General features: G+C 60.0%; 1 protein-coding gene across 1 annotated transcript in view; it reads right to left on the reverse strand.

Annotated features, from left to right (window-relative positions):
* Positions 1 to 458: 458 nt before the first annotated feature.
* PTPA (protein phosphatase 2 phosphatase activator) overlaps positions 459 to 15,665 on the reverse strand; it is a 30,259-nt gene continuing 15,052 nt past the window's right edge. The window contains exons 5-10 of the mRNA XM_027035361.2: positions 15,084 to 15,201; positions 13,124 to 13,223; positions 12,105 to 12,229; positions 10,981 to 11,081; positions 6,081 to 6,188; positions 459 to 1,969 (exon numbers count right to left, since the gene is read on the reverse strand). Coding sequence (XP_026891162.1) covers positions 1,892 to 1,969; positions 6,081 to 6,188; positions 10,981 to 11,081; positions 12,105 to 12,229; positions 13,124 to 13,223; positions 15,084 to 15,201 — 630 coding nt within the window. The 3' untranslated portion in view covers positions 459 to 1,891. The remainder of the gene's footprint in view (positions 1,970 to 6,080; positions 6,189 to 10,980; positions 11,082 to 12,104; positions 12,230 to 13,123; positions 13,224 to 15,083; positions 15,202 to 15,665) is intronic.

The raw sequence follows: 15,665 nt of genomic DNA on the forward strand, positions 1-15,665 counted from the left end.
GCTGCCGGTGCGTGGGTTGCAACCAAGTCCGGTCCAAAGGCTCCCCCATCAAGCCTGGAGTCCACAGGGGCTGCCTTCATCTAGAAGGGCCATGGTGACCGAGGGCATTTGCTCTGTGCCAGGCCCTGGGCGGAGGACTTCACATCCTTCACTCACTCCTGGCAATCACCCTGTGATGGTCCCCATTTTGCAGACGAGGAAACTGAGGCTCAGAGAGATTCAATAACTTACACAAGACCTTGCAGCTGGGGGTGGGGACAGCCAGGAGTCGCCAGAGCCTGCTTGGGTGGCCGGTGCACGTTCACTGGCTGCCCAGGAAAAGCTTAGCCCAGACACCAGCTGAAACAGTCCCAGCCCCAGACTCCATGGCCCGAGGGAAGGGGACCCGATGGGGAGACAAACAGGCATGTGGAGAAACAATAAACGTGTGGCATGGAAAGACACACCTCACACAGGTGACAGGTGCAAAACAGAGGCTTTAATCCGAACAGCAATGAAGGCGCACGGGGCCAGGGGAGGCCGAGGGGGCAGGGCAAGAGGAGCCAGGAAGGCGGTGATCTGGACCCTGGGAGGGAGGCCAGCACTGGACCTCTCCTAGGAAAACTATTTCTGTGACTCTCGTGGTTCCCGTCCTGGCCTCTGCCCAGGCCATCGGCCCAGGTGTGAGGGTCAAGTCCCTGAATTGTGCTTCTTGGGAGCTCCCCCTTCCCACAGGGGATGTGGACCCAGATAAAGGCCAGGGGTCTGGAGAAGGGCAGGCCTGGACTTTGGCCGGGGACAGCCTGTAAGAGCCTGGCCCAGGAGCAGCCCTAGAAGAAAACTCAGGACCTGTCATGTCAGCATCCCCTCACCTGGCCAGGCCCTGCCCATCCTCACAGCCAAAGCCTGGGCTTGGGGGGGGGGGGGGGGGGCCATCGCTGCCTCACCCGAAGAACCAGTGGGTAAGTTCGGGGAGAGGGGAGGACAAGGAGGGGGCGCTGCTGAGTGCTCCGGTGGCCCCTGGCCCATCGCCCCGAAGGGCAGGCAAACAGGGCCAAAGGGCCCTGGAGAAGCAAGCGGCAGGGAGTTAGGAGCAGAACGGAAGATGTGAGAAGAATCCAGGCTCCCCACAACCAGAGCGGGCCCCGAGCCCCTCCCTGCGTCTCAGCCACCCCCTCCCAGCCTGAGAAACTTTGGAAAGGCAGGCCTCACCCACTCAGCCAGTGGGCAAGCCCTGCCAGGGCCCTCCCGAGCGCCCAGGGGCTACCCTTGCAGAGGGGGACAGGACCGGCTCCGGCCAGGAAACCCAGCAAAGCCAAGGCCAAAGAACAGAGAAGCCAGAGTGAGGAGGCACTAGACACAGGTGCCCGCAGGCCCAGGGGGCAGCCGTGAAGAGGAGCTGGGAGGGTCACCGGCCAGCACAGCCGATGCTTCTCGGCCCCCCGACCCCACCCCAGGCTGGCCGCCTGCCTCCGCCTGCAGCCTTCAGAACCCCCAGGCACCCACCCAAACATGGCTTCAGAAACCGACCCACCCCACAGGGAGCAAGCGCTCCAACCCCTAGAAAGGCCACAGGCCTTGGGAAAGGAAAGCAGTGGAAACCGCAAACTCCTCCCCTTTCCAGCGGTGCAGAAGAGCCCAGGTCTCAGACGGGACTGGACAGAAGAGGAAGGAGGAGAGGAAGGCCGAGCACGGGACCAGGGCCCGAGCACACCCTCCCCACCACAGGGAGACAGGGCCCACTTCTCCCTTCACTTTGGGTCCTTCGGCCTCATGCCCTGAGCCTCCGTCAACCCCACACTCACCACCCACCCCAGTAGGCAGCCTCTCAGCAAACAGAAAGAACAGAGGGAGGGGGCGGGGGAGGGCAGGCACAGGAACTGCGGCCTGGGTGGCCCCGGCTGCTCAGCCCCTAGCACGAGGTGACCGGATGGATGGGCAGCAGGCTCCCGAACTTGAAGTGCTGGATCACAGGGAACTTCTCCAGGCACTGTGGGGGGGGGGGGGGGGGGGGAGAGCAGAGGTGAGGACTGCACCGCACCCCTGCCGGGGCCCACCCGGCCTCTCGGGCCTCCGGGGGAGCCCCGGACACCTCCGGAGGCTCGGACCAGCATAGTTCCCACAAAGTGTCCCCCCAGGGCCCAGGAAGGGGATGATCTCAGAGGAGCACCCAGGCCTTCAGGGAAAAGCAAGGCTTCCGACCCCTTCCCGACCACCCCCTCCTGTCCAAAGACCCCCACTCCGTGACAATTAGACCTCACTCATTCGTGAGGGAGAGGGAGAAAGGAAGGGAAGGAGAGCAGGCAGCCCAACCTCATTGCGGGGAGGGAGGGGATCTGGGGACCAGACATGAAAAGAACCCTCCAGACCACTGGGGAGCCCCCAGCCCAGGCCCCAGCCCTGGAGAAAAAGTGTAGGGACGTTTGGACACAAGCTTGACGAGGGTCCAGAGCCCATTTTTCTCCAATTTTCAGTTCTCTGGACTGAAAAAAGGCATCCTGCCACTTGAGAGCAAGACAGTAAGAATCAGCTAACATCCCCACACCCCCAGGGCAATTCCCAGCAGCCCTGTGCATGGGGCAGAAGACAAGAACACTGAACAGGGGCACGGCCTACTCCCTGAACCCAGCCCAGCCAGGACCTCAGCCCAGGGCTCTGGTGGAGATGGGGATATTGGCAGGGCCTACCACAGAAGCTGGCCTGGTCCATGGGCAGCCGGGCCCCAGGCCACACACCTCTGGCCTCTGGCCCCAGCACTGCTTAGCACCACACAAGTCCAGGAAAAGGGCGCGGTGGGGGGTGGGGAGGGGGGGGAGCGGGCAGCTCCCAGCCTCCCCTCACCGGCCCTGGTCACTGGCGAGCTCTCTCAGGCAGCAGCTCTGGGCATGTGAGGATTTGCCTGCTCTCACACCTTTGACCAAGAAAATAACCAGGATGGCTAGGTTGGAACATGACTTATGGCTTCAGATAAGGTGAGCCCCATTCCGTGACTGCGGTCTCAACATCCATCTAACTTAGGGAGACAAAGGTGTGCCACGACTGGCCCAGGTCCCCTCACCTCAATGACCAGGCACAGAAACGAGGACGTCTCAGACCAGCTGCGCCTGTGTCAGGTGGGGGCTGATCAAGGCCTAAAGGGGGCCTAGGAGGTGAGCGGGAAAAGGGAAATCTTTTTGTGCAGTGGAAGGACAGGAAACTAGGCCGAGTGTGGGAGCAGAGCTCCAGGCCGCAGCCAGGCTGCTGGGCCCAGGGCAGAGCAAGTGGGGAGCAGGCAGCCGGGGGGTGGTCCCTGGTGTGGGGGGGGGGGGGAGGAGGAGGAACAGCCAGCAGCTCTAGGCCAGAGGCAAAGGCAGCTGCCAGTGTGCTTACGTCATCAAGGAAGTGGTAGCAGTTTGTAAAAGGGGGCCCCCAGGGCCCTGGAATTCCAGAAAGGGTCAAAGGCCAACCTGTTTCTAGCTCTCCTCCAAGAGAAGCTGCAAAGGCAAGCGGCTTAGCAGGAGGGGGCAGGGGCAGTTCTGTGCACTCTGCCTTCAGGGGCCCGGAACAAGCCTCCCCAGGGCCACAGGACAGGAGAGCACCGGGCTAAAGGCCAGAGGCTGCTTGGGGCAAAGGAAATCTTGAGGCTTCAGAACAACAGCAGAAGAGGGCCTCTGGCCAGGCCTTCTCCCAGCTAACTGTGCCCTGGACCAACACCCCCCTGCCCCCCGGACCCCCACTGAACTGGGCAGAGCGAGAGAGCAACATCTTCAGCTCACCCGGCCCCCCAGGGACCTTTTAGCTGGATGCCACAGTGATGCAAGGGGGAGAAGGGGCTCTCCAGGCCCCGACAAGGTCCTTCCGAAGGGAGCCCCGGCACAGCGACAGCCCTTGGGAAAGACAGGCCCCGCTGCCCACAAGGGCACCGAAAGCATCTGGTCGATCGGTTCAGAAAGGCAGGGGCAGAGCCTGGAGACGCACACAGTCCATCCCAAATCCCAAGGCCGCCTAATGCCAGGCCCAGTCGGGCCTCTGCGGCAGCTCAGGCGATCAACTCGCCTCCAAGAGCCAACTCTGACCGGTGGCCTTGGCCGTGGGGACGCTGCTCTGGACTTCAGGACTGGTGGCCTCGCTGGTCCGCCCCATGGACAAAGAGCTGACCTGAGAACACGAGTCCTTCTCCTCGGACCTCTGGGAAGGGAGCATGCGATCCCACAGGCTCTCGGGGACCAAAAACTAAGGGCTATTTCCCAGCAACGCACAAACGAGGGCCAGCCATCAGAGACGTGGCGCTCCTAGACCACAAGTCAGTGGGCTCCAGCACCGGCCTACAGAGAGGTCTGGCCGCCACACGGCATCTGGCAAGGCTGCCAGCTCCTGTGCCTGCGCACATCCAGAGATGGGGTTTCGGGAGGAGCGCTCCAGGGTCCACACGTGTCCCCGCTGTCCGGGCCTGAGCTGGGGTCCCAGTCTCCCCACACCCACAGAAATCCGACAGCTGTTACGCCGAGTTCTGTCTCGTTCCTGTAGCACCGCCGCCAGCCATTTGGATTCTTGGCTTGCTCCTCCCTCATCCTGTCAGCCTGGGACTCCTCCTCTGGAAGGGGCAGGTAGGGGAAGGGGGCAGGGGCTCCCGCTCTGCCCCGGGGGTGGGGGGGGGTGGGGGGGGGTGGGGGGGGGGACCGGCTCAAGGTAAGTTTAGAGTCACTTAAGTAAGAGCCCTGCGGGAAGAACAGCACTTCAGATCCCTAGCAGGGAAGGCACGAGAGTCCTGCCCTTGGTGACCGACCCAGAGTGGGGGTGGGAGGCTGGAGGGCCCCCGCGCTCCTCACTCGCTGCACACGGGCCCCCGCAGTGGGGAGGGCTCCGCAGGGTGACGAGGTCCCCAGCAGCACCCACAGCGGGGCCGGCGGGGGAGGGGGGGGGTGTCAGGAACAACAGGACACCCGGAGCACAGTGACCCGCGTGCTCTCTGGGCAGGGGGGACAGCCAGACCGGAGGGCCCAGCGGGCCGCAGCCCGGAAAGAGCCTGGCCTGCGCAGCCCCAGCAGACGCTCCTCTCAGATTAGAGAGGTATGTGGGCCGGAACCCAAACACAGGATGTGAAGTCCAGAGGAAGGGAACCGGAGGGGGAGGGGGCGGAAGGGAGACAGAGGGCCGGCCGGTCGGGTCGGTTCCAGTGCCGTTAACCCCCTCGGGGCCACGCGGAGGGAACAGGGCCGACCGGAAGCATCTGTGCCACACAGCCACACCCCGGCCTCCAATACCCTCTCCCCCCTGCTCCCCCTGCCTCCCCTGATGGGATGTGAGTGTAATGAAGCCGACTCAGAGAACCAACCTCCCTCCCTCCACGGGAGAGGGGTGGCCAAGGGTCAAGAGCCGAGGGGTCAAGAGCACCCACGGGACAGCATCGAAGACCACCAGCCTGAGGGCGAAAAAAGGGGACTCCGGGGGCTCGTTACTCTCGGTGAGGGACTTTACACCCAGGTCCTTCCCTGGCCAAGGTCAAGCAGCTCCAGGATCGGTGTGCACAGACGTGAAAGAAGCTAACAGAAGGGACGGGATGGAAAGAAAATGTCTCCTCCCTACCTGCAAGAAAAAAAGCCACCTCCTTGGCTGGGAAAAGGTGCCAGAGAGGAGGAGAGAGGACAGGGGACACCCTCAAGAGCTGGGCAGCCACCTCCCAGCAGGGGGAGCTTAGGGGAGCCACGCCTCACCCTGCCTCTCAGATCTGAGAACTAGAACACCACCTGAAGTGACTGCTAGAAATGTCAGCTCTGGGCCTCCCTCGAGGGCTACCTGGCCGGGTATCAGACCCACCAAAGTCTGAGAAGCGCCAATTTGGACGATGCCTCCAAAGCATGTCTTCACTTTCGTGTCCCCATGTGAGACACAGCTGTGAGGGACCTCTGGCCATCTGACAGACCCTGGGCAGCAGGGCCTTGCCTCAGTCACTGGGCAGAGCCGGGCCTCGGCATAGGGATTCTCTGTCTGCCCACTCCCCAGACAGAGACTGAGGCCTCGAGGGTCAGAGGGGCTGGCTCGAGATTTGGAGCAAAGCAGCAGGGTGGGGGTGGGGGGATCAGCAGCCCCAGGACCAAGAGTACCAGCCAGCCCCCACTCACCTCAGCCTTATACATGCGGATCAGACCCTGGTTCACTTTGGACCAGGAGGGGACGGCACTGATGTTCCACAGCTGGTTGGAGTGCTCTGCAAAGGGGCCGGTCTTCATCTGAAGAAAAGAATCCAGAGCTGGAGAGGCGGGCCATCTGGGAGCTCACCCCGTTTCCCTGCAGTAAGGCTGTGCACACGCATGTGTGTATACACACGCACGCACACGTGCTAGAGCGCACATACGTGTGCGTATATATGCACCTACATATACGCTCACACGTGTACGCATGTGTGCTTAAGGACCAGGCTGCATCACCTGCTGGGGGGAGGTGTGCACACTCACATGTGCACAAGCACGTACACGCGCGTACCCCCCCCCCACACACACAAGCACACATAAGTACCAGAGACAGGGTCTCTCTCGGCCCGCAAGACCCACTGGGAAAACATAACCCCCAGAGTTATCCTCTTTCTCCCACAGCCAAAAAAAGGAAGCCTGATTCCCACCACCCACCACACTCAGCAGCCTCAGAAAAATAAAATCTCCACCCAAGCCCCTGCTGAGACTCCCGTCAACTCCCCCCAGCCGCAGAGCGCTCCAACAGCACGGGGACCTGCTCCCTTCCAGGTAAACAGCAGCAGCCTCCCTGAGCCTCCCCGGCCCAGCCCTGCACAGGGTGGGCCCCACCACCAGGTACTCAGGCTGCACCTGCCACTGGCGGAGCCGGAAGGGCCGGGGAAGGGGTCCGTGTAGGGGAAGGCTAAGGTGGGAGAGACCAAACCCAGGCACCCAACTGCCTTCTGAACGGCAGGCAAAAGGCAGGGAGCAAAAGAGGGGGGAAAGAGGGGGGAGACGTGAGCCTTGAGCCAGGGGCACCTGCAGCAGATTCGGGAGGAAGGTCTGTTTAGACGGTCTGCCTGACCTGGCTGGGGGGCAGGGAAGGGATGGCGACGACGACAGCGGCAAGGGACAGGCAGGGGCAAGGCCAGCTCCATTCCCGTCCCTCCTCTTGCCCAGAGTTCTGACCCTCCAGGAAGGAAAGCGATTCTGCAGCAAGCCCAGTGAAGTTCCCATGACATCAGAAACCACAGCACTGAGACAGGGAGGCTTGTGTGCCTGCGTGGACCCCTCCACACAAGGCCGGTGCATTTGTTAACAAGGCTGCCTGGGGGAAAGGGGTTCAGCGCCCTGAGCCCCAGGCTTCAGAAGAAAGAGTCTGAAAATCAAAGAGGCTGAGCTGGCAAGGAGCAGAGACTTGGACCCTGAGGGGGTGGAAGGTTCCAGAAGAGGCTGTGCATGGAGGTGGGGCTGGGGGAGAGCTGCTCCAGGGAGAAAGGATGGACCCAAAGCTCCCTCTCCATATTGGGCCTAAGAATAAGGGCCCAGGAGCACACGACACCCCCACCGTTCGGCTGTGGGCTCGTGAGTGACCTGCTCCTACACGCCCCTCACTTCTCCATCGAGGGCCTCACACCAAAATGCAAGATTTAAGTCCAAAGCGCTGCCATTTACTGCTGTCACCTCCCTTCCCTGCCCGAAGTTCCCCAAAAGCCTGTCTCAACTCCCAGGTTCGGTAGCGAGGACCTCAGGCTCCTTCCTCCAGTAGGGAGGCCCCAGCCAAAGGTGCTAAACCCACCCTGGTGCTCCCAGGGCTTTTCCAGGATCAGGGTCTACACCCACTTTCTTTCTCTTCCTCTCTCTTTCTAACACTCCCTCCTCCAGGGTGGCTCCCTCCTCCGGTGCCCCTAGCCTATGGGGCCTGGCCTTCGAGGAGCTTTGTTCCAACCATCCTACTCAAGCAGGCTCCGCCCCCAACAACCCGCCCTTCCCCTCACCCCGCCCCTTCCCCCAAGGCTCTCTGCCCCTTGGGGACCAGCAGCAGGCTCCAGTCTTCTGCACACTTCCAGGCCCTGAGAACCTCAGGGACCACTGGAAATGTGTAACCCGTTTCAGTCTGGACAAGGCCCTGTGAACAAACCACCCCAGGGGCACCCTGCCGGCTTCATCCCCCAGCCCAGCTCCATAAGCCTGCTCAGCCAGGGCCCCGAGGCCAGGGCCAGCAGACGACTCTGGGAAACCAGAGGCTCTGCTTCGTGGGCTAGCCTCAACCACTAGGGGCACAGGAAGGGACCCCAAAAGGCCTCTCTGGCCTGCTCTGACCCCATGGAAAGGCCAGAGATGCTATTTCTTTAGAGGGGCTGCCCCACATCCCACGCCCCCCCCACCCCCGGGCCTGCGGTGCCCCAAGGCCACCCTGAGTCCTTCAGGAGGGGACTTTGCAACTCTGGGAAATGAAAAGAGACGAGGGGAAAAAAGGAATCGGGAGCAAGAAGACAAAAAAAAAAATTAGCTCATTCTAGCCACAAAGGGAGAAGAGAAAGAGCGAGAACGAGCAAGCAAGCTGCAGTCCCGCAGTGACCCCAGGGGAATCGTGTGAGTCAGAGCAGCCATATTGAGCAGGAAATTACTCACAGACGCTGCGTTCCTGCCTCTCCACTCCCAAGAGAATCGGCCTTTTGTAAATGGTTCCTCTGTCAGTAACTGAGGGGGGATGGGGAGAGGCTCTGCACAGCGCCTTCCTGTCAGCTCCTTCCCTTCCAGCTGAAATCTGATCCCTCCCTTCCCAAAACTCCAAATTTAGAAGCCAGATTGAAACTGAAATTCTTTTCCTGCCTGCCCTGGGCTCTTAAAGGCGCCAGGGCTGCATTTCCTGAGACAGCAGAAGCCCTGCAAGGTGGGGTCCCTCATCCGGGATGCCCAGGGCGACCAGGGCAGGTCCTGGGAGACGAGGAGGAGACGCCCCGTTCCATTTCCCACTTCTTGTTCTTTTGGTTTTTTCTCCTAGTTGCACCAGCCATCCTGATCCCCAGGTCTCCAGAGGCAACACCGTCTTTTCCAGACCGAAGCACACAGAACTGAACTCTGCACAGGCCTCCGGGTCCCTGTGTCCCAGCGACGGGCCTTCAGCCTCCCCGGGTCAGGGTGGGCCAGGCCAGGCCACTCATTCACGGACCAGCAACAGGACACACTGGTGCGAGGTGGAAGGGGAGTGGGGGGGGGGGGGTGGTGGGCGTAGCCCAGACCAGAGCTCTGGAGAACTGGCCCGGCGCAGCCGCATCAGCAGCCACACCAGCCAGGTCTCCGCTTGGCCAGGGGGACGGAAGGGAGCCCTCAGCCCTGCCAGCAGTCAGTGTTTACCACCATGCCCCAGCACCTAGACCCAAAGTGAAAACCAGGCCTTGCGGAGAGGGTGCAGAACAAGCAAAAACTCTAGGGTCTGCCTCTCGGCCAAGGAAGTTACGAAAACCTCCTCAAAGTTCAATGTGCCGTTAGTGCCACCTAGTGGCCGCTGTAGGATTTTCTCCAGCAGAGGAACCGCATCCCAAACCTCAGGAAAGCTTTTGGGTTTTTATACCAGAGTAACCAACCAACCAAATAAAAATACAAAAGTTGAACCTGGAATCAATTCCCATATTCCCCGAGGCCCGGCCCGACCTTCTTCCTTGCGAGTCACTGACAGGGACCCCGGGGTTTGGCCAGCCACCAGAGGGAGCCAGAACAGCGTAGTCTTTTACCCCCAAGTGAGCAGAGCAGGGCTCAGCCTAGAACGCGCACCCCTTCTCTCCACCCTGCTCCTCCTGCTCCTCCTGGGGTCTCCCAGGGCTCCCCAGACCCTCACATCCCACTCTGGAAAGGGCAACACGTGACTGGCTCGTGAGGCAATGAGCCAGGCTGCCCCGAGTCCTTCCGACCTTGGGCCTGCCACACTGCTGAAGGCAGCAGATCTGAGACTGGAGCGGTGGCCGCCCAGCCGTCAGTTCCAGCTCCATTTGCTGACTTGGAAAAACGTGTCGTTCCCCTCTGGCCTCTGCAGTTTGGCAGAGGCCTGAGCCGAACGCTGACCATGAGGAGCCTGGGGCTACGGCTGCTTAACCAGGCTTCTCCTCCGTTCAGGGGGCTCAGGGGGCTCAGAACAGGAGCCGAGAGAGCAGCCTCAGTGGGGAGGAGACCACAGTCATGCCAGGGGCGTCACTGGGGCCAGACGTGCATGTGGGTGTTGGAAAAGAGGGCAGTGGCAAGACCCTCTCCGGACAGCAGAACCAGGGCGCCCTTTGAAAGTTTCCGGGGTGAGGGGGACAGGTATGCAGCAGGGAGGATTGAAGGCCCTGACAATTCCTGAGAGAAAGGCCCTAAGAGCAGTGAGTCCCCAAATTCCATGTGAAGTCACCTGGCAGGTGTATTTAAATACGAGTTCCTGGTTCTTGTCTCCCAAGATTCTTGACTCGGAAAGCTGGGGTTGGACCCAGGAACGTGCGTTTTAACAAGTTCCCCGGGTGATCTGGAGGAAATGGGAGACCTTGCCTCAGCAGGCAACAGCGCCCAGTTAAACACCCCCCTGCCAGGCGGGCTAGGGGTCCAGGCCGTCCTGGTTCACCTCTGGCACTACATCTGGCCCATGTCCTCAGTACCGACACAGATGTGTCCCCAGAAATCTAGCCTGCTGTCCACATGAGTCTCTCCAACTCCTGCAACGGCTTCACCCCACACGCATCCCGTGCACGTGGCTGGACAGGCCTCGTGGGCCCCACCCACCCCTTCAGACCTGCCGCATGGGTCACCAAGTCCAGCCAGTGACTGAGTCTCAGTCCCACAGCTCAAAAGTTCCATGGGGTTCAGGAGTAACCCCAGACCACTGATTTGGGGGACGAGATCCTGGACAGTCAAAAGCGGGCTTACAACCTTGCAGAGGCCTAGTGTGGCTTCTTTTCCAACAACCCACCTTCTGGGGCCAACCCTGCTGTCTCCAGGCGAGGGCCCTGGCTCCTCGGTCTCACCCCAAAGCCACCATCCTCAGGTTCCTCTCGGCCTGGACGTTGCCACGGGCTTCTCCCTCACCCCCTCCCCTCACCTCAGTAATAAACAGGATACACTCCAGGAACATGTAGTCCTTGTGGTTCTCGTTCACGGCCTTCTCGTCCACGAAGTGCCTGGGCTCCAAATACGGGTGGTCTGGGAATGGCAAAGAGCCCCGGGGTTCAGAAGCAGGCACTCCCACCACGGAGCACCTCAGCCCAGGGCACGCCACACCCACCCCGGGGCCACAGTCCTGCCCACGTGCCAACACTTGACCTTGTGGGAGCAATGAAGGACCTGTGTGTGTATCCTAGTGAACGAGCTTTGGCTCTGCCTTCTTCTAACTACGTGACCTTGAACCAGTGACTACAGCCCTCCGAGGCTCCGTTTCCTCATCCGTGCAGTGGGGACATGAACGGCACCTCCCTCTCACTACCTGATCGGGGATCACTCGCCATGGTGCCCGCACAGGTTAAGTGTTAGTCAAAGGTGGCCAGTCTCGTGCTGGCAAAGACCCTTCCCAGCGTTGTTGAGAAGGTTCTGGGAGATAATCTACCCAACATGCTTAGAGCAGTGCCTGGCACAGAGCAAAATATTCACCAAGGGTCATTTATGAATACTATTCTGTAGGCAGTTAATCCTACGTCAAAGCGGAAGTTACCACCCGACCCTCACCCGCTGCAGATCCCAATGCGCCGCCCGAGCCTGGAAAGCAGTTTCAGAGTGGGGGGAACCGCTACACCGCGCCCGCCGGAAGCGGCTCACTGCCCAGCACTTGGTGGCCGCCCCCTGACGGGCCCCCTGGCACACAGCTCGATGACAACAGTGGATGACGCCAGTCACCGAGTCGAAAGAGCCCCTCGTTTTCAACATAAAACCCCGCAGCTGCTGCCAGGAGCTGGGGCGCGTTTCACACCAGCCCATTACGCGCCAGGCGAGCGCCCTCGCTCCAGCCCGTGTCACTTTCCATTATCTCGGCACACTCTGCCTCCGCCTTCCCGAGCCTGCCTCACCGGCTCGCGGCAGAAGGTCGACAGCAAACAGCCTCCGTCAATAGCCGGTCTAATGCCTGCTTTACAAGCTGTCACCGTCTGCCCGGAGCGGAAGTAAGGAGGGGAGGGGGGGGGGACAGAGAACGCACCCTGGGGGGCGGAGGGGTAGGCGCCCCCTCTCCAGTACCTATCAACTGTGAGCTGCCCCAGATGAAAGGCAGGAACTGAAAGTCGTCCAGGCCCCACACTCCCTGGCTGCCGGCTGGCTCCATCCTGTACGTTTTCTGGAGTTTCCGCATAACCTCGAGGTACCTGCGCAAGAGGGAGGTGAAAAAAGAGGCAGCACAAAGTAAAAAGCCGGCCTCAAGCCTTCTGCCACTGGGAGCTCATGGAGGCCAGAAATAGCCACCTGAGAGCGTAACTGGTCTCTATTTCAATTAAAATCCACACGCATAAGTTATGCATCAGCTGGTACTCTCAAAATAATGTGGCTTTATTTTCTTCTCCCACGTTCAGCCTTCTTTTGGCCCAGGGAAGGGGGTTTTAGCACCATCGACTCCTGACAACGTGACACCCTGGGCAGGAGCCTCAGGCTCTCCAACTCTGGCCTGCCTGTAGGAAAGTGGCTGGGAGACAAAGCAGATCATCTCCTGGGGCCTTTCGGCTCCCACCCTCCCTGTTCTCAGGGGCTGTGTCAGTTCTGGCATCTGGGGAGCTCTGGCATCAGCATCGCCAGAGGGGGGCCCAGAACAGGCACTGTCAGAGCGCTCCGGTGACCATACCACACCTGTGCTGCCGGGTAGGGGGTTTCGGGGGTGGGGCTGGGGGGGGGGGTGGGTCAGAGTCCCACTGCCTGGGTTCAGCTGGCTGTGTGGCCTCAGTGATCAGAAGACAGCTGATTTCTCTGGGCCTCTGTTTCTTCGTCTATAAAACAGAAATGAAGGCTGCTGGGGAGATCAAGGGAGGGAGCTGCATGGCAGAGCCACGGAAGCATTAGCAGTCGGTACGTGACATTTCCTTCCCTTGTTCTTCCTTGAAACTGAACCTGTCAGTCCTTCTGTCTTGGGTGCCCCATCCACAGCCAGGGCTTGATGAGGACGGGCCGAAAGAAGAAACAGGCGCTCAGGAGAGCCCTCCAGCACCCTGTCCTCAGTGTGACGGTGACAAGGAGGAAAGAGACCCCCCACTGCCCCTCCTCTCACTCACCGATTGAACACCTTGAAGACAATAGCTATTTGGTCGTCTACCCGGAGCACCCCAATCTTGCAGAGGCAGCAGAGGAAAGCAGCAAAGGCTGCTTCATGTCCTGGGGGAGAAAAACCAGCTGAGGTCGACAGGCTTCCAGAGAAACGAGTGGGACTGTTCTTGATCTCACCAGAGTGCAAATCACTGATACCTGCCCCCTGCGGACGGAGGTCAACATGGAGATAATGGGGCCACCTCCCTTTCTAGAAAGACCCAGGCCCTCTTGAGAGCTACCACTAATGTAATTCTATTCCTAATGGGCCGAGGCTGAGGACTTCTTAAACAGACACTTGCATTTTATTTTGTTTAACTCACTCATCAATTCTGTGCTCTCTACTGAGCACCTACTACGACGGCAGCCACTGTCCATATCAGGCACTAGGGAGACTTAAGTCCATGCCCTTGTTTGACAGTTTATGATCTATCAGGATGACAAACATTAAATAGATGATCACTTCTATAATTCTAGCTCTGAAGGAGGATGGAGTGATAATTGGAGGATATCACAGGGGAATCCTGACATAAGGGTTCAAGAAGGTTTCCCCAAGGAAGTAAAAGTGAATCTGAAAGATGAATAAGAGTTGGCAAGGCACTGGGTGTGAGGGAAGCAAGAAGAGCAATCTAACCGAGAAGAAACAGCATGTGCAAAGGTCCTGAGGCAAAAAAAAAAAAAAGGTATGTTCGAAGAACGCTAAGGCAGCCAGTGTGGCTAAAGCAGAGAGGGCAAGGGAGAAAGTGTAACAAGATGAGGCTGGCGATCAGATAGGCTTTCGCTGCCACAGTAAAAAGCTCAGACTTTATCCTAAGAGCAACGGGAGCCACTGAAGGCTTCCAGGCAGGGAACGCACGGTCACATCACAGGGTCACCCCTTCCTTTCCCAGTCATGTCAAATAGGAGTGGGCAGTACTACAGAAACCACTGACTGGATTCCGGATTGAATGCCGTGGTTCATAGTGTTACCAAAAAGTATCTATTTGGAGGGAGGCAGGGAGAGAATGTTTCAGCGACCTCCTGTCCCATCTCTGTAGAATGAAGGTGCCTTCAGGGCCTGGGAAGCTTGTGAGCGGTTTCTCTCGCCTGCAGGCTTTCCCATCTCCACCCGCCAGAGTCCCAGCAACCCTACTCAGGGGCTCTTGCACCCCTGAGAACGGAAGAAACCTCCCCACTTCTGACCTGGCCAGTCTCCCCTCGGGGTTCTTCCCTGTTGTTCTGAGTCAGAGCCCTACCCGCGGAAGTCCCCCAACACTTGATAAACCTGCTTCCCGGCAACAGGGGAGCAGAAGACAAAACCTCCCCATGACCCAGGCCCAAGGGGGCCCTTCTCCCAGCCTGCCTCTACGGCCTGTGCTCCTCCTGGAAAACCCGAGCTGCAGGCAAGGGGAAGGCCCAAAAGAGCAGCCGCTCTCGGACCTGCTGCTTCGGGTCAGGTCAGAAAGCTGGGCCTACCAAAGCGGAGTCCTCCTCAGTTACCCCCACCCAGACAACGCTTCCCTCCTGAGGGGCCTGCCTCTCCTGGAGAACTCAACGCAGACGCGGGGCCGGGGAGAGGGCGTGCCGCGATGCTGCCAAAGGCTACTGAGCTCCTTCATTTCGCAAGGGCCTGGGGAGGGGTTGCCTTGAGATATAGTAAGCACTCAATAAATTATTTTGTGATGGCGATGAGCTCACAGAGCTCGGCTTTACAAAGAAGAGAACCGAGGCCGCACAAGACACCATGCACGTGGCAGCAGCGCCCCCTGGTGGACCACGACAGAGCCGCGGAGGGAGCCCCGGGCCTCCCTGCGCCGCGACCCGGGGAGCTGCGCCCAGCTGGCCCTGAAAGGCGGCCTGCTCAGAGGCCCCCGAAACGAGCCAGGGCACGAAGGAAGCAGCCCAAGAAGAGGCCGCAGCGAAGCCAAGGAAACACGGAGTGGCGGGTACCTGTGCCATAGTCGATGCGCGTGGAGTTCCCCACGGACTCCTTTAGGTAAACGGCCACCTCGGGCACGGCAGCTGCCAGATGGGTGGGGACCACCGTGGCCACCAAGTTTTCTGCTTCCTGATAACACAAGAGACACAAAGTGGTGGCAGCAGATTAGGCAGCATCCCGGTGGGCAGGCACCCAGAGGCAGCATTTGGCTGGGGCCCGGCTGGCCACGCCAGGCCGGCCTGGCTCCCTGCTCTGACTGGCTGCAGAAAGAGGAGGAGGGAGACATTTCCTCGGATACCTCTCACGCTACAGAGAGACGACCTGGGGCGGCTTTTAGCCTGCTGAGCCTTCCTCCGGGGGACAAGGGCCTAGGACAAGATAAGAGGGAATGGAAAAGAAGCCATCCAACCCCCTGACCCAATCCGGTAAGTCACACTGACGTCCCCAGGGCAGCGAGGATGTGTACCACACGTCCACCAAAACACGCGTGCAAGAATGGTCACAGCAGCATCATTTACCGTAGCCCAAATGTGGGAACAGCCCTCAACTGCAGAGTCCATCAGCAACAGATTGTGGGCTGGTTATGTGATGGG

The sequence above is a fragment of the Acinonyx jubatus genome, chromosome D4 (assembly GCF_027475565.1).
Source record: "Acinonyx jubatus isolate Ajub_Pintada_27869175 chromosome D4, VMU_Ajub_asm_v1.0, whole genome shotgun sequence".
Lineage (NCBI taxonomy): Eukaryota > Metazoa > Chordata > Mammalia > Carnivora > Felidae > Acinonyx > Acinonyx jubatus.